The following is a 24,021-nucleotide window of genomic DNA, read 5'->3' as shown; positions in this document are numbered from 1 at the left end:
AGTCTGACCTATTTTCCGTGAACTCAGATGTTCTGCTTCCATGTCTTCCCGTTGTCTTTTTTGCTGTTGTTGTTTTTGTGAACCTAAAATAACTCACTCCTGTCAGTCAGTGTGTTTTGATGTTCACAAACTAAACTGAGAACAGTCTGTGGGGAACCTGTGTGACCAACAGGTGATATTGTAGGTGCAGCAACATGGTCTCCATTCTCTCACAGTGACGTTTCAGACTGCTGTACCACGAGGAGCGCCTTCTGCAATCATACACTGCAATCTTTGGTGTTGCTGTTGCTGTTGTTGTTGTTGTTGATTGATGAGTCCATGTTATTTAGGGCGTCCGGAATGAGGCCCAGACCAATCAGAGCATCAGTTCAGAGCAAAGCTAAATCATTGCCCATTCTCCTCACTTTAGTCCTAAACTACATTTAATACTTTCGTCCATAAACAAAAAATAAGCACTATATGTATAAATAAACACCATGCTTATGCTGATGGCTGTTGTTGAACAGGCACAGCCGCAGAGTCGAGGGCAGATATTTGCATACCCTCGTGAAGCGCTTCCTTCGTTTGCTCCTTAATTGTAACTGGTATTCCCAGCGCTGTTAGCAGAGCATTTCGTTTGATCTTTAGTTTTTTTCTTTAACTGCAAAAATAGACTGCAGTCATGATTAAAGAGTTTTATGAACTTCTGATGCATTCTCTCTGAAGGAGGTTATTGCCTGGAGACAAACACCCCCAGCTTTCTATTTTAGAAAAACGGGATCTGTCAGTCTGAGAGTGGTTAGCTCGGTTACCGTGCCTTGTGGGTACTGGGTTCATGTCAGGTTTTCGTTCTGAATTCTGTGTAGGAAGATACAGTTTGCCTGGGTTAATTGGTTTCTAATTTTAAGCCCCTTTATTAAAACTTTGGGTGAAAAGTCCGCTTTACAGTGCCAAAGTCCAAGCCAATCAAATTGTATAGTTATTTTTAAAACTAGAAGAACTGCGATAACCCTAACAAGATTTAATGCTTTCCAAGAAGGCATTTATTCACTGTTGTTGTTATTTAGGCTCTCAGACTCATGGTTGTCCAGGGCAGTTGTATTTATGGGCACATGATTAATCCTCCAGCTGGGGCTCAGTGCCCACGCTTTGCCCACAGGGACCGGCGATGCCAGCGGTGTGAATCAGCACAGCTTTTAAGCGCCTTAGCATACAAGTCTATGAACTCGCCCAAAGAAAAGCAATTAGGCCCGAGCGTCAGACTAATGGACTGCTGTTGAGATACAGTTTGCAGTTCATCTGGATTTATCTGCAGAGCTGTACCACTCACACAGGGCTTTCTCTTCGGTGGAGGATAATCAAACGCAGGGCAGGTTGATGTGCCTCTCGGGTCATTGCCAAGAACCACAACATTGCACTGTCATTTTTTAGGCATAAATTCAATCTGCCAAACGTGTAGCTGACAACATGAAAATGGGACACAGGCTTTGATGCCCGGTGTTTAAATACAGGTGAGAAGTGATGAGTGGTGTACACAGCAACTAGCATGCGATCAATAGTTGTCAGCTTGCATAAAACACCTTACGTATTGAATAACTTAAACGCTAACTACAGCAGCGTTTCTCTTCAGTGGTGTATTGATTGCAGTGCGGTGAGGTACTTTGTGCATTTGTGCGGCCCCTGACCCAGTGAGGAGTAAAGCTGGTCCTCTGGGTCAACAATCCTCTGCATTTCCTTCCACCTTCACTCTCACTCACATCATTGAACCATTTGTGTTGAGTTGAGTAGAGTAGAGGAGACCAACACAACTGCTGGAGTTTGTCCTCCAGGAAGAGGGTTGCCCACCCCTGCCCCAGACTCCAGGAAGAGGGTTGCCCACCCCTGCCCCAGACTCCAGGAAGAGGGTTGCCCACCCCTGCCCCAGACTCCAGGAATCCTCAGGAGGGGAAGCAACAAAGGAAACTGAACGTGAAACAGGCGGCATAAAGCTGAACTTTCCTTCCCAAAAAGACACGGCAGCATATTTAATATGAACAGCAACAGCAACACAACTGGATGCATGTGACAAAATGAGTCGTAAATTTCCACGTGGTGTGGCGGTCTGTGTGAGAGGGTGATTTATCGCCTTTGCTGGTGTGCAGCCTCGTCAGGACGGGTTGGTGACGGCCAGCGTGGTCTGTGCCGAGCCGGACTCTGATGTGAGGTTGAAGATGGCAGGCATAGCCAGTGACACAGGGACAATAGATAAGAGTTCAACAGTGTAGCATGTTTTCAAACTAGAAGGCCAAAAACATATTTTCTAAACAGAATAAGTCCTTGTAACTATTTTTTCTCTCTAATTCCTTTTCTGCAGCTCCTATGCTTTGTGAGTCTCATTCTTTTATCCTGCGAGAGTGATGGCAGAACACTGCATGCAGATGAACGTGTTTATTTCCAGCGTGATTTGAATGTCATTGAAAATCCATTTGAAAACCCCGCAGCTTAGCGTGCGTGAGTCCTCTCTGTGTCCACCCCCTGCTCTGCCTGCTAATTCATTCCTCCCTTCCTCCCCCCCCCCCACCCCCGGACAGTCTGCCGTCTCTTCTGTATTCCAATTCAGCACCATTAATAATCTCTAAACTTGACAGTGTTAATCCAGTGATAAGGCGGGCGGCTGAACTTGTAGCACTAGAATGGTTTAATATTGTGTGTAATTGGTTTCCAGTCTCCGGTGATAAGACCCGAATGCGCAGGAGCTCTGTGGCTGGTGTCCGCCCGGCACCCGGCAGCCCTCCGATGCGCAGCTCCTTTGTCATAAAATGGTAATAAAATGGCATCGATTTGGATCGGCTGCCCAAGGATCGATATTGCATTTCCTCTCTGGAAAGGCCGACGAAGGCGGTGAGAGGTCACATCTCCCATTCGCGGTCCAATCAGCCGTCTGTGTTCAAAGGGGCATCGTGGCCCTGAATTCAGAGAAGCGCTCTTTCCCCTGACCTCAGCGATGCCGAATGCGGGTCTGTCCTCCATGTTTATTCTGGAAAGAGGATTGCACTGAAAAATGATATCAGCCCCATTGCTGGTCTTATTACCAACTGCGCAATGGGCCGTTACAGGGATAAGAGCTCTAGTACGATGAAAATAGACTTCTTCTCTCATCAGCACTTGATTTAACGCCTGATGTTTGATGGTACACAATTTGAAGAGCTCTGAAATCGTGGTTTGACAGGGGGTTTAATTGGGTGGGAACCACGAGGCAGCCTGTGTGATGAGATTCTGGATTGACTGCCGAGTGAGCAGAGAGAATCGGGCTAATATTGAAATGTTATGCCTGTTATAATAATAAAATTGAATTGTTACTTTGTGCTACAAGAGCATAAAATCTTGAGATGCACCGGGCTGTGTGGGATAGTCAAGTCATTGGTTAACATCTGCAATTGAAGAAGAGGCCAAGTGTACCTGGTAACACATTTAGGGTTAATGGTTGACCAATAATGGCAGCCAATAATCGCTATACCGTTGTTTTAAAAGGACCAATTAATGTGCTTTTATGCGGTAAGCCCATTTTTAATTAAGTCTGTCTATAATTCTATCATAATAATAGAAAAGGAAAGTAAGAAATACAATCAGCCTAAAATCATCAACGATAGATGACTTAATAACTCTCCCTACATTTTCACGAATAATTATCAATTGTGCTGTTCCAGAACGGGGCGGGGGGGAATCGCGTAGAGATATGCTTGTAATAAATCTTAATATGACTTTGGTCTTATATATTCACTTTGCTGTGGCAGCAGACAGCACAGTGAGGTCTCAGCGTGGCTGCAGGCGGATTTCATTAGTTCCATTTAACCGTGATGTACAGTCCCCGTAGATCTCTGTCTGATTGTGTGCGTTAGTACCCGAGTCTGTAAAACACACAGACGACGTGGTGACTGATATTGTGCGTCGGAAAATACATCACTGTATTCAAGTAACATAAAGGGAAGAAACAGAATAGCATCAATCGAGCCCAGTGTGATGAAATACAGAGAATATATAACTGACTATCAGCCCCGTAGGGAAATTAACTGGAGAATGACAAGGTGGGCAGTTGAGCGCAGCAGAATGACTGTCCCTTCGAGAGTTTCATCTGACCCGTACGGAGCAGCGAGACACGGTGCGAATATATTTTGCCGTTCAGGGCTGCACCTCCGCCAGATGTGGGTGCCAAATTGATTGAGGAGCCAGCGGGGCACGGATCTCAGTTAACTGCCTCACACAGTTTAAGTGATTCATTTTCAGGGCCGGGCCTCCAGAAATGAATCCACAAGGGCATTGTTTACGCCCGAGTGATTGAGAAGTGTTCGCCGTAGCCAGCTGCTACTCCACAGCCACTTCAGATACTTTCACAGGATTCTCCAAAGTGGCAAAGCCATTTACATATCCATCTGTACACACTGTCTGCCTCCAGACAAGTACTGATTCTTTTGGTTTGAACCAATCCTGCTCAATAAGTTATTTACTTTAGGAAATACTATTGATTAAACTGTACTTATTTAATAGTGATATATTCCTGGAATTTTAAATGAATTCACCTACTCAATCGAGTGCTAACGAGTGAGCTGAGTTAAGGTAGGGGTTGCCAATATAGTTAGAAATGTAATCAGTCCAGCAGGTTTTAAACATCTCTTCGAATCCTCACCTGCGTTAGACCTGGGAAAGCTGGTTCGGTTAATTTAATAATTGGTTCAATTAACTAATTAAAGTGTGATGAAAAATTGAAATGCTCTTGCCCTTGAGGAACAGATATGAAGACAACTGTGGAGATTGCAGACTAGACTCTGTGCGCAGTGCTGGATTATACTAACTAACCTGTTGTTGACTTGTTTCTGTCCCCCCCATCCCCCCACCCCCGCAGGCATGCACACCAGCATCAGCGAGATCATCAAGGAGAAGTCAGTGAAGCCGTCCCGCCGGAGCATGCCCTGCCTGGCCCAGAGCCAGACGCACCCCCAGAACCTCAACAGAATCCTCTCGATGCACACGGCCAATCAGGTGTCTCCGCAGCCTCTGAGCGCCAGCCCCTCGGCCGTGGATGTCACCTGTGGGAAAGGTCAGTCGGTCGCCCCGCAGTTCCCCCCTGCTCCCGAAGAGACTCTAAACTGCACAGGGATTCTTACTTTTCTCTTCGTGGAGGATGTGCTGTGCTATATTCCTTCCCACAATGCACTCTGCTTTTAAATGTGATCACTGTATGTGTCTTGCTTTCTGGTCTTTTTCTCCTTTGATTTAACGATCTCTCCAGTCCCAAGCTGATGTTGTGTTGTTTGGACAGGACCGTTACACAACGCTTATGGGAAGGACTAGATTGGTTATGTTCTTTTGTGTTTATTTATTTTTACTTTAGTTATAGAAAAGAGAAAAAAGCAGAGAGAAATGGAAGTGGTTGGCAAGTATAAGAGGCAGCAGAATAGCATTTTAATTCCCCTCTCCTTGACGGATGGATTCCCCATCTCTGGGTATGACCTCTTTCCTTTGAAAAGCAGTCGTTGGAGGCTTACAGGAACTTACCCATCACTCACGGGGAATTACTGGAGACATGGTGATGGATCGTGGGGTTTCCAAGCACTTGTAACATCTGCTGATTTGTTACCTAATTGCTCACTAACGTGTATCGACTATTGCCCAGATCCATCTGCTTTATTCCTCTCAGCAATTGCCTCCAAATCTGTTACTTTGTTTGAATTTTGACAACAGGAGCCCTACGTGGTCCAGTGTTTAGGGACAGGAGATTCCCTGTTATACCGGCTGCAGATATTTAATCAATACGGCTCAGGCTCGTTGTCAGACAGCGATGACACGCCAGGCAAACTAATATCGCTCCACTGGCGCTCGAGTGCGTGCGATATCTAATCAGGCACGGAGACCTGCGATAGGAGGGGGTCCGTCACAGCACGAGGGCTCGAGAAGGAGGCAGCGCTGTGCGGCCGCTGTCTCGCAGTTTACACAATAGAAGGAGATGGCTGTGGGGTTCAGGTGTGTCTGTCAGTGGAGTATTGATTCGATGATGGATAGATGTGTTGAACAACAGAGGACTGACGGTCCACCCAGGTCACTAAGCAGGGGTCTGGTGATGTCATCGCTGTCTCTCCAGTGAACCAGTTTTCTGCATAACTGAACAGTAAGTGGGTCAACAACACAGAAACAGTATATATACTGTATTTCTTACATATATCAACAGGCAGTACAGGAGAGTCAACGGCAGCAGCCAAGCAAGCCCGGTTTATTTGCTTGCAGACCGAACGCTGTTTGTTGTGGAAACACGTGCCGGTGTTGGACGCCTCAGTGACTGATGCTGCCTGTCAGAGATGCTTAATGTGAGAAGTGAGGTTCATACGTCTCTATCAAACACATGAACTGACAGACCCCGTACAGCTGCTGACGGGAATCTCATCCCTGATTCTCCTTGAGTTTCACTTGCTGATCAGGTGTAAAGTGGGTAAACGAATTGGAGCGGTTTTATTCTCACTGCGGGTTTCCCAGGCTGGTATGGGTGTTTTTGTCTCTGTTTTCCTTCAAAGACTCGATGAGATACCCTGTGAAAGGAGTTCCCCGTCCCTAAGTGCAAAATCAAGTGCATACTCAAACTTTCATAAAATCTAAATAGTTAATTCACATGGCATTTATATGAAATCTTCTGACTTGTTTTGCATAAAATGCACTGGAACAAAAAACTGATTTTTAAAAACTCAGATTGTGGAATCTTTGTGTTTCGTGTTTAATATTAGAAGAACCACGAGGATAGTTTTCCTGATTGTCTTCTCTTTGGTAGGTTGGAGAAAACTGTTTTCTATTCTATAAAAAAACACTAAAAAACACAAGCAATATAATTGAACAGGTGACCCTAATTACTAACACTAACGACTTCACCAGAAATTGATCTATGCCTCTTAACATCCCCTATAACTGAAAGGATGCTTCTAGTTCTTTTTCTGTCTTGTGCCTGAAATATTGTGAAAGAACAGAAGTATTAGAAACATGTTAAACATTTTTAATTTTGACTTTTTTTTGGGGGAGAAATTGTGCAGAATTGTGTGATGATGCACGTTCTTACAAAGCTGTGTTGTAGCAGAGAGCGGCAGAGAGCGGCTTTTCGGTGACTCGGGCCCTGCAGATGAACGCTATAGCTCAAGCTCAGCTCAGTGAAAGTCTGCACAAAAGTATCTTCAGTGCCGCCCATTTCTCTAAATAGTGGCATGTATTATAGATTTCCGTTGTCATTGTAAAGTGCTGAACATGTTAATAGTTTTTCAGAGACGGGACTGCTTTACCTTTGGGGAAAATCCATCCTTTTTTTGTGTGTAAGTAGACTGGGAGGATTAATGGGATGCAGTGGAATTAATCCACTGGGTCTGTAATCCACAGGGAGATTAGCGTCCACAGCCGGCACTTACAGTGAACTCTGTCCCAGTGAAGATGACAACCTAGGCACCTCTTTGGATGTGTTTATATTACATTATTATGACCTATTGTTGTCATTATTATTATAACAACAAGTCTTAAACGCATCTGCCTTCGCCTGCCTTCATCATATGTTCAATGCCTGGTTTAATTTAATTGGCAGGGTGTTTCATGTGCGTCTCGGATTATTCAGAGGCGAGTTGGACACCAGCCTGCGACATGTGTGGACCAGTCCGTCAATCATGCCATCCCACGAACCGTCTCATCCTTCAGTGGAGCTCTGGAGGAGAGTGTAGTAAACAAATACAATAAAAGAGCACAGATGAAGTTGAAACAAATAAGTCATGTGACTCTTGTCAGGTGTCAGTGCAGGACTGAAGACTCTGCAAACTGAACCCATTGAATGCTTATCTTGAGCCGCGGAGCTCAGCACAGGCTCAGCGTATCCCCATGATTTAGGAACTGGAAATTGCCTCTGACACACTAAAGGTCAATGGAGTAGAGGGTTTGTTTAACACCAATTAAACTTGTTTTTACCAGGGAAATGTGCTCCATATGTTTGACACATGTGGGAGAGCGCAGAGCGGGGATTGCGGTGGAATTGATGAGCGCTGTTGTCCAATTAAAGCAGGAGTGCAGAGGTGTGCACAGCGGGGAGGATGTGATGTTGTTGGGCAGGCTGTTCTCTCCACTCATTTTGTCGAATGGCCACTAAATGTGTTTAAATCAGCCAAGCCCTTGAAGCCTGCGTTTCCTTATTCGGCCCGCGATATTCCCAGCGTTTCAGAGGATTCACGGTTTATTCCTAAATCGTTTGGCGCTGAAACGTGACCTGTCCTGTCCAGTTGCACCATCAATGTTCCCAGCTTGCTGTGAGTTATGATTTGCGCTTCCTGGGCTTCTGCGCTGAACGCCACTGACACCACCGATGATCCTGTGACTGCTGGCCAGTGGATTGTGGCAACACTAGCTGGGTGTGGACAGAGACACGTATACAAATAAGCAGATTAATGACGATCCGAACCCGGCAGCTGCCCCGAAACAGACGATCCCATCAGAGAGACAGAAAATTGCTGCAGTGTGTGACACGGACAGACGGGCTCCGAGCAGGAGATTGAAAAGCAGCGGTTTGTGCCGCAGCTTATCCTAAAATAGCTCCAGTGGATTTTCTAAACTCACCCCGGTGTTGTTGTCTTGTGTAGAGTAGGAGGGGTCGGGGGGCGCTATAGATGCAATTAATGGTGCTCTGTTGTTGGCCCCCTGCGTCCCGGTCCTCTAGTGGGGAGGAGGCGTGTGCTTTCCACTGCTTTGAACCAGATCTTGATTCATTTTGAAACGTGGTACTGGAATCCTGATCTTTGAAAACAGGAACCATAAAATGTAAACCCATTACCGTATCTAGTGGGCTTTGATGCAGCTTAAACATTATCACTTGGACTTGGAAAAAGCTGCAGTGATTATCATTCATGAGAAACATGTTGAGGCATGCGATCGTGAGAGAAAGCACTTGTTTTCAGCGGAGGCGCATGTGTTTATTGTCTTTAATGTAACCACACATCCTGGCTGAGGGTTGGGAAGCTGAAATACATTTGGGAAGCATTACTCTATGAAGTATGAAGTCCACATGGGACAGCCATGGACAAGACGCACTGTCCAGAGAACTCAAAGGAGAAGCTATCTGAAGCAAAGTCTCAGAGCCCCTCTACACACAGTTTCAAAACATAATTTCTTATTTGGGCCGCTGATAACCGCAAGGTTTTTTAATACTACATTTAAGTGGGAAAAATTGTTTCATTTTCTGTTTTCCGTATCATGATTATCTCTTCCTACAATTGTGTAGAGTCTCCACCTGTACCTTTTGGAAGATAATATTTTTGTCTTGACTCTTTCATGGTTTGTAAAAGTTAACGTTAATAAAACCACCAATCTCACCAAACGCAGACATATATATTTGTGGAAAAGCCAGAGAAGATTTAATGAACAAATAAAGACATAATCCAGGCTTTTGCAGTAATATGTGTTTGTTTGACATCTGTGGCAAATTATATCATAAAAACTGAATTTAGAATCAAATTGTTTTACTGTTATGTTATGACTTTGTAATTGGATTTTTAACTCTCCCCCCAGAGGTTATATTAAAAACATGATTTGTTTTCATTACTTTGAGAGCGTGAAGCACTGCACGAGGCAAAACGCAAGCAGACACTTATATATATGTATATATATTTTGTTTATTGATAATTCATTGTATTCAACTGAAAATATCTTGTTCTCATAAAGACAAGTGCAGCAGGAGTCGTGCTTTTATTTCTAATATAATTGTAAAACCATCCATCTTGTCGGCCCTCCCTATGATGTACGACACAGGATATTATTTCAGTGGTGTCCCATTAAAACAAAGTGCTGACTTTACGACTGTGGAAAGATGGAGAATCTGCAGGTAATTCACTGAGCTGAGAAAGAAATATGTACATACGATAAACTGTTAATGAGCTCAATCTTGTGGCAAATTTAAATATGTAATAAGTAATCGTATCTGTGTATCAGTCTCTCTGCATGTCCGTCCTGCAGACATGATGTATCTACCTGCTTGCCTGTCATCCTATCTGTGTCTAAACCTCTGTTGATGTGCAGGCTTTTTAGCCAGACTGAGATGAAGCTCGGCAGGTGATGGCAGAGGTGCTTTTCTTGGGGAGAGTTCTTCAATCTTCCAGCGTGACTCCGGGGGGACGGGGGTGTAATGCGTTCTGGGAAAGGCCACTGCGTCAGAGATTAATGACCGCGGCAGCATTCGGGGACCATGCTCCTCAATCACCGCTCCCGAGCTTGAGCAGTGGTGGTTTTCTTACGGTCTCGTAAATTCAGAGCGAATCCCCCTCCCCACCAGAAAGAGACAGGGAATTTAACCCCTCCTACACTAAACATTTTATCCTTCTGTTTCAAGTTGCATCACAGGCAGGCGGTGCGTATTTATCCAGGGCTGGAGACTCACAAATCCCTGAGCCATGTGCTCATAATCGTGAGGATTTGTAGTTTAGGACATGCATAATCAGCCGCAGATGGCCTGACATGATCATCGAGGATAATTGAGGCAGGTAAATTTGATTTGATGGGCAGTGTAATTAGATCTCACAACCTCGGAGACACGGGTGCATAAGAATTCATCTTCAGCTCAGCGATGCCTCAACTTCTGCTCTGGTGAGTGCTAGTGTCAGCGCTGTAGCGGAGGATCTCTGGGCCGCGCGCGACTCCCCGCCGGCGGTGTGCGATTCCACTCTTCACAGCCGCGTTTTAAGAGCATATGTTGTTCGCGGCTTTAGAGTGGCACACTGGAAGGAGAATGATAATGAAATGCTGACTCCAGATGCGTCTGAGTGTTTCGTATCTGTCAGCTGCACCGGCGCGCCTCTCTTCCCTCCAGTGTTTCCAGTCACCGTGCACCGATGCTGCGCTAGTTATCCCCATCAGGCATCTCCCGCTCCAACACAGCCACGCTACTCCGCACTGCGCCAGGCAAACGAGACTGAAACAAGCACATACGACGTCAGCCAAATGGAAGAGGATCGTGAGAATGAGACGCAGGTACCTATCTGTTTATTGCAGCAGGCCTGGGAAAAGAGACATTTCCAATGCAGTTCACTGTGAGAAATCAAACTGGGGCAATCCCCATGTTCGGGCTTTTAGCTTTACTCTTTCTGTCTACTGTTTGTTGTACAAAATGGGTAGACAAATGTGTTCATTAAAAACCTAAAAAAGAAATACATTCATATGTCATATGGTTGACAACCAATCAGCAGTGAGGATTTACAGCCATTTAAGCAGATGTGTTTTCTTTAAAATATTAAGAAACATAACAACATAAGAAAGTGTCCAATCGAGAGGAGGCCATTCGCCCCATCGTGCTCGTTTGGTGTCCATTAATAACTAAGTGATCAAGGATCCTATCCAGTCTGTTTTTGAATGTTCCCAAATTGTCTCTTCAGCCACATCGCTGGGGAGTTTGTTCAGATTGTGACGCCTCTCTGTGTGAAGAAGTGTCTCCTGTTTTCTGTCTTCAATGCCTTGAAGCCCAATTTCCATTTGTGTCCCGGGTGCGTGTGTCCCTGCTGATCTGGAAAAGCTCCTCTGGTTTGATGTGGTCGATGCCCTTCATGATTTTGAAGACTTGGATCAAGTCCCCACGTAGTCTCCTCTGTTCCAGGGTGAAAAGGTTCAGGTCTTCAGTCTCTCAGTAGGACATTCCCTTCAGACCTGGAATAAGTCTGGTTGCTCTCCTCTGAACTGCCTCTAGAGCAGCGATATCTTTCTTGAAGTGTGGAGCCCAGAACTGTCCACAGTATCCAGATGAGCTCTAACTAGTGCATTGTACAGTCTGAACATTAAATAACAGTCACATACACTACATCAGTCCAGTATAAGTATTGCTTGACCTTGACCGTGTCCTAAAGCTCTTTTCATTGCTGTATTATTAGTAGTAGCTGTAGTATTAATGCGTGTCTCTGTATATTATTCCATAAGTTGGATGACAGATTCAACCAGAAAGCCAGGTGATATTTCCCAGATGTTTCTGTATGTGCATCTCTTTCGTGTTTAGTTCTTTAAATGTCAAATGCACAAACTGATTTGCCTGATGAGAAACAATCCTGGGAAAAGGCCACTCGGACAGTAACAAACTAATGAGTGTTGACTTGATATTTACAGAGGATTAATGGCACCGTCGTCTACAGGTGTGAAATATGGCCATCCTCGCTGTCATTCATGCTCATTAATGGCTCGTTAAAAAGAGATGGGGAGACCCAGTCATTTGTCAGAGCTGGATGGCGGTCTTCAGGCGTGAAACTCGCATTTCACAGATTAAGAGGCTTATCTCCCGGTCCAGAAATTGATTTATGGCAGCCCGGATATTTGCAGTGACTTTCACATCTCCAATAAAAGGGCACTGCGGGTAAATAAAATGTTTTATTGTTCCATTGGTGTGTTTCTTCATACGTGTTGCTGTTATTAAGCTACTGTGTCCAAGGGGTTGGTCTTACTGCGGCCAAACTGTCATCGGAGCCGCGACCTAGGAGTGCTGATGAACAAGGCAGTCAGTCCCTCCCATGCTGTGAAAGTCTGTTGGGGGTTTGACACAAAATCACTGATCAGATGAGATCCTGAGATGGTGAGATCTCAGCGGTGCTGGTGGAGTGTGGCAAGGCCCTCCTGGTCTCTCTATTCAATGCACATTTGGGAAGGTCCGGACTGATGTGGGGGGTGGAGCTGTGCCACTACACAGTAATAATCAGGACAAGAGGTTTAGAGAACAGGAAGATGCTCAGGGCTGCGTCTTTACGGCATCAGAGGGAAAATCATTACACTGGAATAGCTCGGATCACCTCACATCTGCCAGCCCCCTGAGGGAACGATGGGATGGCTGTAGATATTGGGTTTTCACTCCCAATCTGTATTTGCAAACAAAGCACAGTAAGCCACCCTCAGACAAAACAATCACAGCCTTCTTCTCAAGGAAAACAAGAAACACAATAGCGATGACATCAGCAGTCATTTAAAACCCTGCACACTATGAGGTGCCAAAACCATTATAGTAACTGGAGAAAAAACCTGTTAGTAACGGCTCATGAAGCATTGATACAGACTGGCTTCTCACCTGAGCTTCTGAGCGTTGAAGGAAGTGAAACAGGAGGAACAAAAACAGTAATTAATCCATTTATTGAGCCGAAATAAATATAAAACCCAAGAGATGGGAAGGGAAAGATTAGACTGCATATATGTACCAATTCAGGCTTTGTCTCCCGATCTCCAGGAGAATGAGATCAATCCCCAGGTGTGTCCAGTTTCTAGGGGCCCAGTTTCATTCCCTAACTTTGCGTCTGCGATCGTAAACATGAATGGCCATGACAGGCTGTGTGGGCCGACGACAGCAAAGAGCCTCACTGTCCGTCTGTGTGTCAGTTGCTTTGGCAGATGGCGGCAAGGATTTGTACGCAGAGGAATCGGAGCTGGGGGGGTATGACTCCCGGACGGACCAGTCGCTGCTCATCCAGAAGAACGTCGCCCGGCGGAAACTGGAAACACGGACAGAGTCGCTGCAGGTACCTCCTTCGCCCGACGTGTCGTGTTTTCTAAAGGGGTGTGGCCGAGACCGGCATGTAAGTGATTCGGTTTGGTGGGGCTGATCTCTTCTGTCTCAGAGGCAGGTCAGCATTTGTGATGTCATAGGTTGTCACTTCCCCTTTGCCACACTTCCCTGCACTTCCCTCCTGGCTCAATGCACCCCCCCTTGACCTGTGTAGTGAGATAACAGATGGGTGGAGGAGTATTCCCGAAACCCTACAGGGCAGAGGGTAGAGAGGGTGCCTGCGTCCTCAGGTCAGGCTCACAGCTGTCAGGTGTAAGCACAGTAAACATCAGGTATTCAGTGTCAGATTACACACATCGCTCTTCGGCATGGCCTTCCCATCTCTTTGTGCTGCATCTATTCATGAGGCAGGTTTTTGTGGTGTAGACATCCGCAATAGGACCCCTGGACTTGTGCCACACGACAAACCTCGGCCTCTTTGCCTCATTGCTCTCTCGTTTGCACTTCAGGAGAGTAACCCTGAAACTTCAGTGCCTTCGGGGCTGTTTTTCCGAGATGGGAAGAAGCGCATCGATTACATCCTGGTGTACAAGAAGTCCAACCTGCAGGTAGAGAAGAGGTGCACCTTCGAGAGGAACCTGCGAGCAGAAGGCCTGATGCTGGAGAAGGAGGTAAGAGCTTGTGGCTTCATCTGTGTGTCTCCTGTCTGTCCGACAGAGAGACCACTTCCACATCCCCCAACTCAGAATCATCTTTTGGTGTAACAGGGAGGCAAAAATTGTAAGATACTTTCTTCTTTTTAAATGTTCTGGCACACCGAGTGTAATTGTGAATATCTTTGCCTTTGAAGATGATCATGAAATATTGCTGTAATTCACTGTTTGTTGGTTTGTCTTTTGTCTTCTTTCAGCCGTCAGTGACCAACACTGACATCATGTTTGTGAAGATCCACGCTCCCTGGGACACGCTGTGTAAATACGCGGAGCAGATGAACATTCGGATGCCGTTCCGGTAATTCCCCCAGAAACAACATCAACAAAACCGCATCGGAGAACGAGCGCAGTGTTGAGAGAGTCGATGTCACACAGACAAGCGAAGCGTTGCTTTGTTTTATAAGAAGTGTCGATGTGTTTAGCTGATGTGTCGTGGTGTTCATTTAGGACTGTCCCCCGCAGCCGAGGGTGAGAAAGTAGAATTGCACTGTAAGAAATGTAACGTAATACTTCAGATATTTGTTGTGTGCTTCCTGGCAATGTGTGTGTCAATGTGTACAGGGGACGCCAGTCACTAAACTGCTGTTCATACAAAGTCATCTGCTCTTCTTTCAGGAAGAAATGTTACTTCAAGGACTGGAAAAGCAAATCCATGGGCAGGTAGGTGGGGGGTATGAGCTTACGGTAATTTATTCATTACTTCATTTGAGAGAATGAATTAGCAAAAGTATACACACAAACACACACACACCATCATCACACACATTCCTCTCTCTTGTATTTACCCACACTAACCACAAGGGCGTGTGCTATAGTCAGTGTTCAGATGCAGATGGTGACTGATGCCGATTCAGTTTGACAGACGACCTCCCATCACCACCTGCTGGTCAAGGTCCCGGTCTGTCCTCGTCCCTCGTGCCCCCGCGGCCGCTCACCACATTACAAGATGGACGTTTTCCGGGCTGTTAACCGTATTACACAATTTCATTAACATAATCGCGTTAGTTTCAGCTGCATTAGAGCTGTCAGCTTGATTACAGACTCCTAAACGCCAATATCCTCCTCACAAAAGCAATCATTCGGCGGGGTGACTCTCTCTCAAACTATCCAGACTGCGGAGGGCTGCACTGAGGCCGGGTTTGAGACGGCCAGGAACACGGTGCCAAGCTGGAGTCGGGTTGGGAGCAATGTGCTCATATCACTCCATAACTCCAGCATCATTAAACCTCTGTAAAAGCCTCCAAGCGTATTTAGCAGCTGTTTCCCCAGATAATGAACTATAAAGCCTTCAGCAGAGGCTTAATTGCCAGGAATTGTTTTGGCTGTATATAGTTTGCCTTGTGGTCTTTATATGATTTTTTTGATTTTTATACTTCCTGTTCGGTCTCATTTTTAGCTCGTTCCCTGAAGTGCATTCCTTCCACTCCACATATTTAGCTAAAATCGTAATCAGAGCTGATAAGTAATCTGAGCTGTCATCTTCAGCAAGCTGTAAAAGGCGGTTTCAAGAGGTAATAACCTCCCGTGGAAGAGAGATGTGTTTTTTTTTCCTGTTTTCCTAATTGGCCGTGAAAGAGAGATGAAGAGAGAGAGATGAAAAGTGCAGATATTGTTTGCTTCCTCTTTGATGTGAGAGAAACTGCAGAAATGATTTCTGAGCGTATATATATATATATATATATATATATATATATATATATATATATATATATATATATATATATATAATTAAATCATTACCATTATTTGAAAGTGCTTTTTATTTTGTCTTTCACCAAACCTACAGCAATCCGAGCCAGAGAAACATCAGTCGAACTCTCTGGCATGCTGTGTGCGATATGAATAATGCGGTTTGTTTTCTTAGTGTTTGAGTGTTTTTATAGTTTATAAATATTTGGGGTGCGTTGAAATGTACAGCCGGTGAAACACAGCTTTATGGAAACACTTGCATATTTAGCCAAAGCAGTGATTGACAGTCCGGCCCCAGAGACAGACAGCCAGCACGGCTTCCCCGACCGCAGGGAAACCCCAGAGGAGGCCGGGGCTGACAGGAGCGCTGACTCACGTGTTGCTCTTTAACCCGGCGGAAACCCACAATGCCTCAAACACAGACCACAACTCCACAAACCCAAACAAAAACACATGACAAGATCGACAGTTTCACATCCATCATTCGCAATATCTGCTCCTCAAGCGTCCGTTCAGTCTGTAGTCTCTGATCCACGTTAACCTGCTGCTTTGTAGTCACGGACTGCGCTGTCGTAGCCCAGACACTGCGGTCCAAACACGGGCAATAGACATCATAGGACTCACTCCAGGGTCTGCAGACCCCCCGACACCCACCTCTCTTCTGCTCCCTCTCCGCAGGTTTCAGAGGAGGTGGCGGCAGCTGAAGAGTTGGCTCCCACGCAACCCCATGCAGCTGGACAAGGAAGCGCTGCCCGACCTGGAGGAGACTGACTGCTACACGGCCCCCTTCAGCCGAGCGCGCATGCACCAGTACGCCCCCGCCGCCCCGGCAAACCCCCGTAGTGTTTGTCTCAGGATGGTTAAAACCAACGAGAGTCATAATAACACTCATAAATTACAGGGTACCAGAGCACAAGGATTAGGATTGTATCAGGATGCGGATTTGTTTATTTTGGTATTGTCTTGATTATTGTTTTTCTTACTGTTATTGTGTTGTAATCTATTCACACACAGCCGGTTGGCAGCGGTTCAGTCTTGGGCTCCCGGGGAAATCCTGCCCTCTCTCCTGCCTAGTTTTTCGGGCACGTGGTTTCAGTCGTTGCCAGGAGATCATAGAGCCAGAATCCGATTTTAGGGATTAAGGGGTTACGAGCGGCAGGCACATCTTCCTGCATCGCGTGTCTCGATCTCTGATTGTGCCGAGGAAGAGCAGGACAAACAGGCAAACAAACAAATCAATCGATAAATCAAGGAAATGGAGCCAGATGTGAAAATCAGTGCCAGATGCAGAGTCCTGTCTCTCGGCGGCGGCACAGTTTCCCGCTGTTACTTTGCCGCAGTTGTTTACCTGCGGATCTGCTCACCTTCCTCCTGGGACGACCACTGGCACACGGGTCTCTGGGTTGGACGTTATCGAGTGGCCGCTGTGGTGTGGGACCAGGAGCTCACAGAACGGTCCTGGTCCCTGTTCCTTCAACACCCGAGGATTTGTCTTGTTCTTTTCTTTTGGTTCTTTTTTCTTCTATTGCTATGCCTTTAATCGGTCCTTTTGGTAAAAGAAAATGTGAACAAAGTTGATGGTAAGAAAGGAAAAAGTGTCGCGACTCAGATGGGAGGCGTTTCATCAGCTCTCCTGGCACAAAGCGCTGATAACTCACCGTCTCTGAGCAGATTGACATCCTCTGTCGATGTGCTCATGCACTTTTGTTTTGTCACTTCAGGAGAGATTGCTAAGTCACCTCTCCTAGTTTTCACCAGGGAAGAAACATGTTTTCATTTATTTTTGTCATTCTCATTACGCTGCAATAGAAAGTGTGAGTCACCGGTTGACAGATGGCACCGTATGCCGCTGAAATCGCAGCCCTGTCTGGCTGTCACGCAGGAGACAGATGTGGGTTACGCGGTGAGAGGAGAGGTGACAGTGGTTGCTTTACCATTTCCCTTTCGCTTTGAAAATGTGACTCACTGAAAATCAAATCATTCTTGAAATTAGAGGAAGTTTCCCCAGCATTGAAGTGGGTTTTACTGGGACGGGAACCTGCCACACATCTCTCAACAAGATGTCTGTGTTGAAGCGCTTGCAGAAATGGCTTTCGGTCTTTGTTTTAATTGGAAAGGTGTGTGTTGCACATTCATGGGGACTTCTGGTGGTCAGTTCCTAAAAAACTAAGTCCTTCACTAAAATAAATGTGAAATGTCTAGTTACGGTTTTACACACTGGTGCAGTGGAGTTGTCCAGTGCGTCGACTGATATCCTGTCTGTCTTTCAGCTTTACAATCAACAACAAAGAAACCTTCTTCTCCAACTCCACGAGGAGCAGGATTGTGCACCATGTACTGCAACGCACCAAATACGAGGACGGCAAGTCCAAAATGGGTAAGAGCTGGGACTGTGACCTGCATGGGGCCCCATATGTTTCCCTCTTGGTCCAAGGTACTCTGACATGTTTTCCAAATTCCCAATTAATAGTGTAGTGATCTCAAGCTTCATTAACAGGCCAGGGCCAGTGATGCGTTAAGATCGCTGTGTTGTGGCGCAGGAGACCAAGGTTTGATTCCCTATCTTGCCAATGACCTGAAAACCCCAAAATTGTTACAATGTGGTTGGGGTAGAATATACACAGGAGATAATTCCCAAACCAGCTTCTCAAAGGTGATGTGAGGAATGGAGCATTTTTAAATAACTGATGTGTTTAGATTTCCTCTGTGCTCTGAGACACACTGGACTGCACTTGGGGTCTCAATCTCAGGTCTGCACTTCTGGACATTTAAAAATGATGACGCCTACTTCTCACGGGGTTTCATACAGGGACAATAAGCAAAGTTTTATTTTACTTTCCTCCCACAGACACAGAAAATGTCTGATACTATTATGTGTAGATATTAATACAGACAGACAGATTGAGGTTTCAGTTTTACTATCAGTAATATTACTCTTTTGTGTGCTATAAATAGTCCCTTTGTCCCCTGCAGGAATAAACCGGTTACGAGGCAACGGGACGTATGAGGCGGCCTTCCCTCCACATGAGGTAACGATCTCTATTTCCAAATGAACTGTAGTGGGGTTGGACCATATATCCAGGCAGGCGGGTGCTGGTTGTTGCTGGTGGTGAAGAGGGTCCAACACTGACCCATTGCTCTGTATGGCCACTGCAAGACCATGTCTTGAGCATTAGAAACCGAATGTTGTCATCTGGTTCACAGCCCATCTGATCGTATCATCAGTCGTCAGTGTGGTTCTGTGTGTGTCAAGCAGGAGCCCAGGAGGGCTGTTCCTCTCTGTACAACACACATAGTCACAGCAGTGCCACTAACTGCTCTTACTGTGAAGATATGCCATGTAGGACACCCACTTCTATTGATATTCATTTCACTATTTCACATTCACAGTTCTGTATGCCTCATATGTAGTGATTTGCATTCAGAGTGCAGCATTATGATGTCATTTTAACCTCACGTTTGCATAAAAACTGTGATTCAATAATAATAATAATAATAATAATAATAATAATAATAATAATAATAATAATAATAATAATAATGTTGGTAATTGCCCACTGGCTAAAGCAATTAGGCATTGTGATATTGTAGAATGTAGATCAACAATTTAATGCCACCGCGCCTCACTGTGATCATTGTCTTAAACTGTATTCACTCAGGCATGTTTCTACAGAACAGAATGAACTTCTCCGTTACTCGTGACAAACCTCTCTGTGTGAGAAGTCGACTATCGCTGTTAATGAGGAAAACGATGCAAAGCAGCCCAGCTCAATTAGAATTGATTTGCTCTGGAACCGCCGCAGGACTCTGTGGTTTCCGTTTCATCTGAGCCTGCAGTCGCTTAATTGAATTAATTAGGAGCTGAAATCACTCTCCGAGTTCTGGAGCTATCGGTCATATGAATATGCCGTCACAGGTCCTGCAGACCGTCCAGTCACAATTTGCGTCCCTCTGGTTCTACTGAACACTATTTATCCTATCTAGTCATGGCCATTGTGATCCTGTCTCTCCTACCACTAGAGGCCCCATTTCTGTCCTCAGTGGTTATGAAAGGAGATGCATCACAATGTGTATATCTTGTGCTGTCAGGCCTGATTCCTCCAGAGTGGCCCCTGAGACCCTCACTGCTGCACAGTGGCACCTGAGACCCTCGCTTTCAGCACCACACTTCACTGGACTGGACTGGCACATCTTCATTTTCTGACATGAAGTGTTGGGGGGGGGTCTCAGTGCTGTGTTCTGTGTTCGGGGGCCGGGCCACTCTGGGTCTCAGTGCTGTGTTCTGGTTCTCAGTGCTTTGTTTTGTGTTCGGGGCAGGGCAGCCACAGGAGCCGACACCCGATCAAGACACACGGAGCCCAGAACCACCGGCACCTGCTGTACGAGAGGTGGGCGCGCTGGGGCATGTGGTACAAGTACCAGCCCCTGGACCTTATCAGGTGAGTCGCCGCCCGGGAACAGAGAGACGAGTCTGAGCACTGGAGGGCAGCGCCGCGCTTTCTCTCTGTTTCTCAAGTTTTTTTTTATTTTTCTCAATCCCTCTCTGTCGCTTTCTGCCTCATCTCAACCCATCCCCCACTCTGTCCCTCTCTCTCTTTCTGCCTCATCTCCCTGTTCCCCTCTCTCTCCCCCTCTCTCTCTTCTCCTCTCTCTGCAGGCGGTACTTCGGGGAGAAGATCGGCCTGTACTTCGCCTGGCTCGGCTGGTACACCGGCATGCTGATCCCTGCCGCTCTGGTCGGCCTCTTCGTCTTCCTGTACGGCTTCTTCACGATGCACTCCAGCCAAGTGAGGTGAGACCCCCGGACCCCCAGCCGCTGCTCCCTGGAAGGAGAGGCTTATTTAATCCCATACCTGCTGTTGTAACAGGGCTCACAGTGTGTATAACAAACCTGTTAGAGTGACATCATTCCCTCTGGACGCGATCAAGCGCCCAGCCTCCCCACGTCGGGGGTCCGTCACTCCCGTTACATTGCGCTCCACTGAAAAAACTCTTGGCCGTTATTTCTGCTGCTTTTCTTCATTCACCGAGGTGTCGTTCTCTGGTAACTCCTTCTGCAGCGATTCAGGATGTGGCTTTTATTGTTGTGTTCTTCTGCGCTGGTGCTTTGCCCCCTCTGGTGGCTGTAGATGCGGGGCTGCGTCCGTGAGGTTAGGGGAAGTTCAATGGGAGGGAATTCGTGGATGTGTGGATGTGATCATCCCGGAGAGATGAGATGTCTCGGGAGAGTTGTCTCTCCTGGCTTTCTGGGACTAGTTCAGAAAGAGAATCTTCTAAACACGTTTCTAAATGTTTCTCTCAGGTTTCTGTATCAGAGCTGTAGAGCGTTTGTAGTTTCATTCCATACACAGGACCGTCTTTTATTACAAAACAGTTCACTAAAAGTTTGGGAATGTGATATAATGTGGCTTTAAATTCACCTATTATTGAAGATGTTGACAACAGGGACAGCTGTATCATCGCCCATGCTTTCCAGTGCGTGTATAGACGGCCTCGCTCGATCTGTAATATAAATCTCACCACTTAATCTTCTTATACCACATGTATACACATCTTTCAAATGCATTGGCCTGGAAGATGTATTTTTTTTATCAACTGAGCGCAATAAGAAACCATAGGAGTGTTTGAATAAATCAGAAGCGCTGCGGAAATGTCACTGTTGTTTGCATGGTAAAATCCCTCCGATACATAAATCATTATATGCCACACGTTTAAGACACAGGCTTATCCACAGAGTCAGAGATTTGCCGCTGCAGCTGGTCGGACAGTGTTGTGATCGTCTTCTCCCCTCAGACAGCTGTGCTTTTTGAGAGTCAAAAAGAGAGTTCCTATGTAAGCTAAACATAAAGAGACGGTGCCGGGCAGAAGTCAGTCATATCTATCGACCCCAAAACGTCCTGGAAGACTCTCAAAATGTGATCGAAATGCTAACAGGCTTTTTTTGTGTTTGTGTTTGTTTCTCTTCAGAATACTTTTCCTCTGTCAGGAACAGCATTGATCTGCAGTCTGTCCAAGGCGCTACGTCATGCGTTTCCACTGCCCTGCTCTGCTTGTTCAATTAAAGCCTTTAGCAGTTGCATCAGTCTGAGCCGCTTTGCATATTTCTGTTTCTGAGAAGGAAAGCTGTGAATGGTCTGCGAATAAGATCGACAACTCTGGGCCGTGTTAGGGTGTCTTACAGATCCTCTTACAAAGGGAAACTAAATCAATACATAAAAAAACAAACGTATAGTAGAATATTACACCAGCTCTGAAATGTATGGCGATCCCCAGAGGTTCATTTCTCACTGTTTGTTTGATTTTAAACACAGCATAGAGATCTGTGAGGCCAACACCACCATCATGTGTCCCTTGTGTGAGCGCAACTGCATGCCCTGGAAGCTGAGTGACAGCTGCGTCTATGCCAAGGTAAGAGCCCCTTGTGTATACTTTCAGTTTAATATATATATATAAACCATGGCTTTCAAAAAACAAAAACTATACCAAGCTATCCTGTTTTGCCATCGATGATGATTGGGTGGGGTTGGCGTTGGGGTTGGGTTACAGGTTTTAAGTTTACCACCAACCAAAAATATGCTACAATGTTTTCACTGGCTTGACAGACCATGACTAAAATAAAAACAAAAAACAACCAAATGACCTAAGCGCAACACCTCGCCTCTGGGCTGAGTCTCAGTGTTTCAAAACCACTGAGAGAACAAAAAAGACGGCGCCAAATGTGTTGCCTTCGGTATGTTGCCAAATATCTCAAACCTGTTTTCCTTCACAATCCAGCTCGTCTTCACTGAGGCGAATGAACCCTGAATGAGTGTTATATCGGCTTCATCTATATTGCATGTGTGGTCGGTCAGTTGAACTTAAATAAGGTCAAATAAGGTTATCGGTTTGTTAATTAAAAAATGCCACCATGGTTTATATATCTATTAAACTGTAAGTCTTCACAAGATCAAAGGCTGCTTCATGAATCCTCTTCATTGGTAATAACTGCACGGTAGTGGGACGTTAGCCTCCCCCAGCCGTGTTCAGTGTGTCATAGTGATATAATGAATGCAAATTCTGAGTGACAAGACCCTCCTGCTTCACATTTGCAGCTGTGAGAGTTATAATCCTGTATATCAATGTGTTGTATGAATCTATGTGTCAGAAATGGGCTTTTCAGTTGTGTTTTGTTTTGCTTGGCCTTCAGCGCTGTCTTGTGTGTCTGCATTGTCACTGACAGCCTGTCGGCGCGCGCATAGATACAAAAATAAACCAAAGAAGCCACAGTTCCTCGCGCCTGGGTGACACCAGTCCTGCCCCCCGCCTCCGGCTCCCGGTATCCAGACCCTGTGGAGATGTATTCCTGTTCCCCAGGACACTGGTGGCAAAGGCTTGGCTGTTTGTAGGTCAAACTGGACTCTCCCAGAACCTTGCGTCCGAGAACCTTCTAGAACCGAGAATGGCGTTTTTTAGGAGAAGCCAGAGTACATTGCCAGTATGTATTCTAGAACCTGGGTGTGCTGGAGTCTTCTAGAACCTGGCTATGTGACTCCAATCCTGCCTTCATCCAAAAATAAAACATTACAAACCCTCTTCAGAGCTGTTTGTGCATTTTGGAAGCAGCAGGGATTCTCCCCCTTCCCTTTATGAAGCAGTGAGTTGTTTTGCTGCTGGACTGAGAGATGGGAACAGATCACAGGAGAGGGGATAGCAGTAGAGTCTGAAATAGGAACCAGTAAATATACATGAAGCAGAAAAGTCAGTCAGATATGCACTTTAAACATCTAGATTCATGCACAAACAGATATGTCACTGTGCCCTCTAGTGTTAAATTGCAGTGGTGCTTTCCACAACATGACAAACTCTGCAGTGGGATTAATAAACCAGTATGTGCCAGTATAGCCTAAACATATATTTCTCAATTTACCAAGCACTCAGTGACTACCTAATCCAGCTGCATTACATTAGCTTTGCCATCAATGTCCTTTTTTCGTGTCTCTGTATATATTATTCATTCAGATGCGTGTTCAGTAACAGGATTGTTCTTTCTGTCTCTCCAGGTCACACATCTCTTCGATAATGGAGGCACCGTGTTCTTCGCTATTTTCATGGCAATATGGGGTGAGTACAGTGGCATTTCCTTTGAGTTTTGTATGGTGG

The 24,021-nt window shown here is 45.7% G+C and overlaps 1 protein-coding gene across 1 annotated transcript in view; it reads left to right on the top strand.

Moving 5' to 3' along the window:
* ano3 (anoctamin 3) overlaps positions 1-24,021 on the top strand; it is a 92,905-nt gene that overhangs the window by 44,223 nt on the left and 24,661 nt on the right. Inside the window, exons 3-14 of the mRNA XM_066700790.1 lie at positions 4,859-5,053; positions 13,354-13,493; positions 13,990-14,151; positions 14,391-14,491; positions 14,809-14,853; positions 16,561-16,692; positions 18,153-18,259; positions 18,856-18,911; positions 20,200-20,321; positions 20,540-20,674; positions 22,194-22,290; positions 23,922-23,982. Coding sequence (XP_066556887.1) covers positions 4,859-5,053; positions 13,354-13,493; positions 13,990-14,151; positions 14,391-14,491; positions 14,809-14,853; positions 16,561-16,692; positions 18,153-18,259; positions 18,856-18,911; positions 20,200-20,321; positions 20,540-20,674; positions 22,194-22,290; positions 23,922-23,982 — 1,353 coding nt within the window. The remainder of the gene's footprint in view (positions 1-4,858; positions 5,054-13,353; positions 13,494-13,989; positions 14,152-14,390; positions 14,492-14,808; positions 14,854-16,560; positions 16,693-18,152; positions 18,260-18,855; positions 18,912-20,199; positions 20,322-20,539; positions 20,675-22,193; positions 22,291-23,921; positions 23,983-24,021) is intronic.

This window comes from Amia ocellicauda, chromosome 4, assembly GCF_036373705.1.
Source record: "Amia ocellicauda isolate fAmiCal2 chromosome 4, fAmiCal2.hap1, whole genome shotgun sequence".
In the NCBI taxonomy this organism is placed as follows: domain Eukaryota; kingdom Metazoa; phylum Chordata; class Actinopteri; order Amiiformes; family Amiidae; genus Amia; species Amia ocellicauda.
Note: the sequence above shows the minus strand (reverse complement) of the source record. Positions and strands in the feature narration are given on the sequence as shown.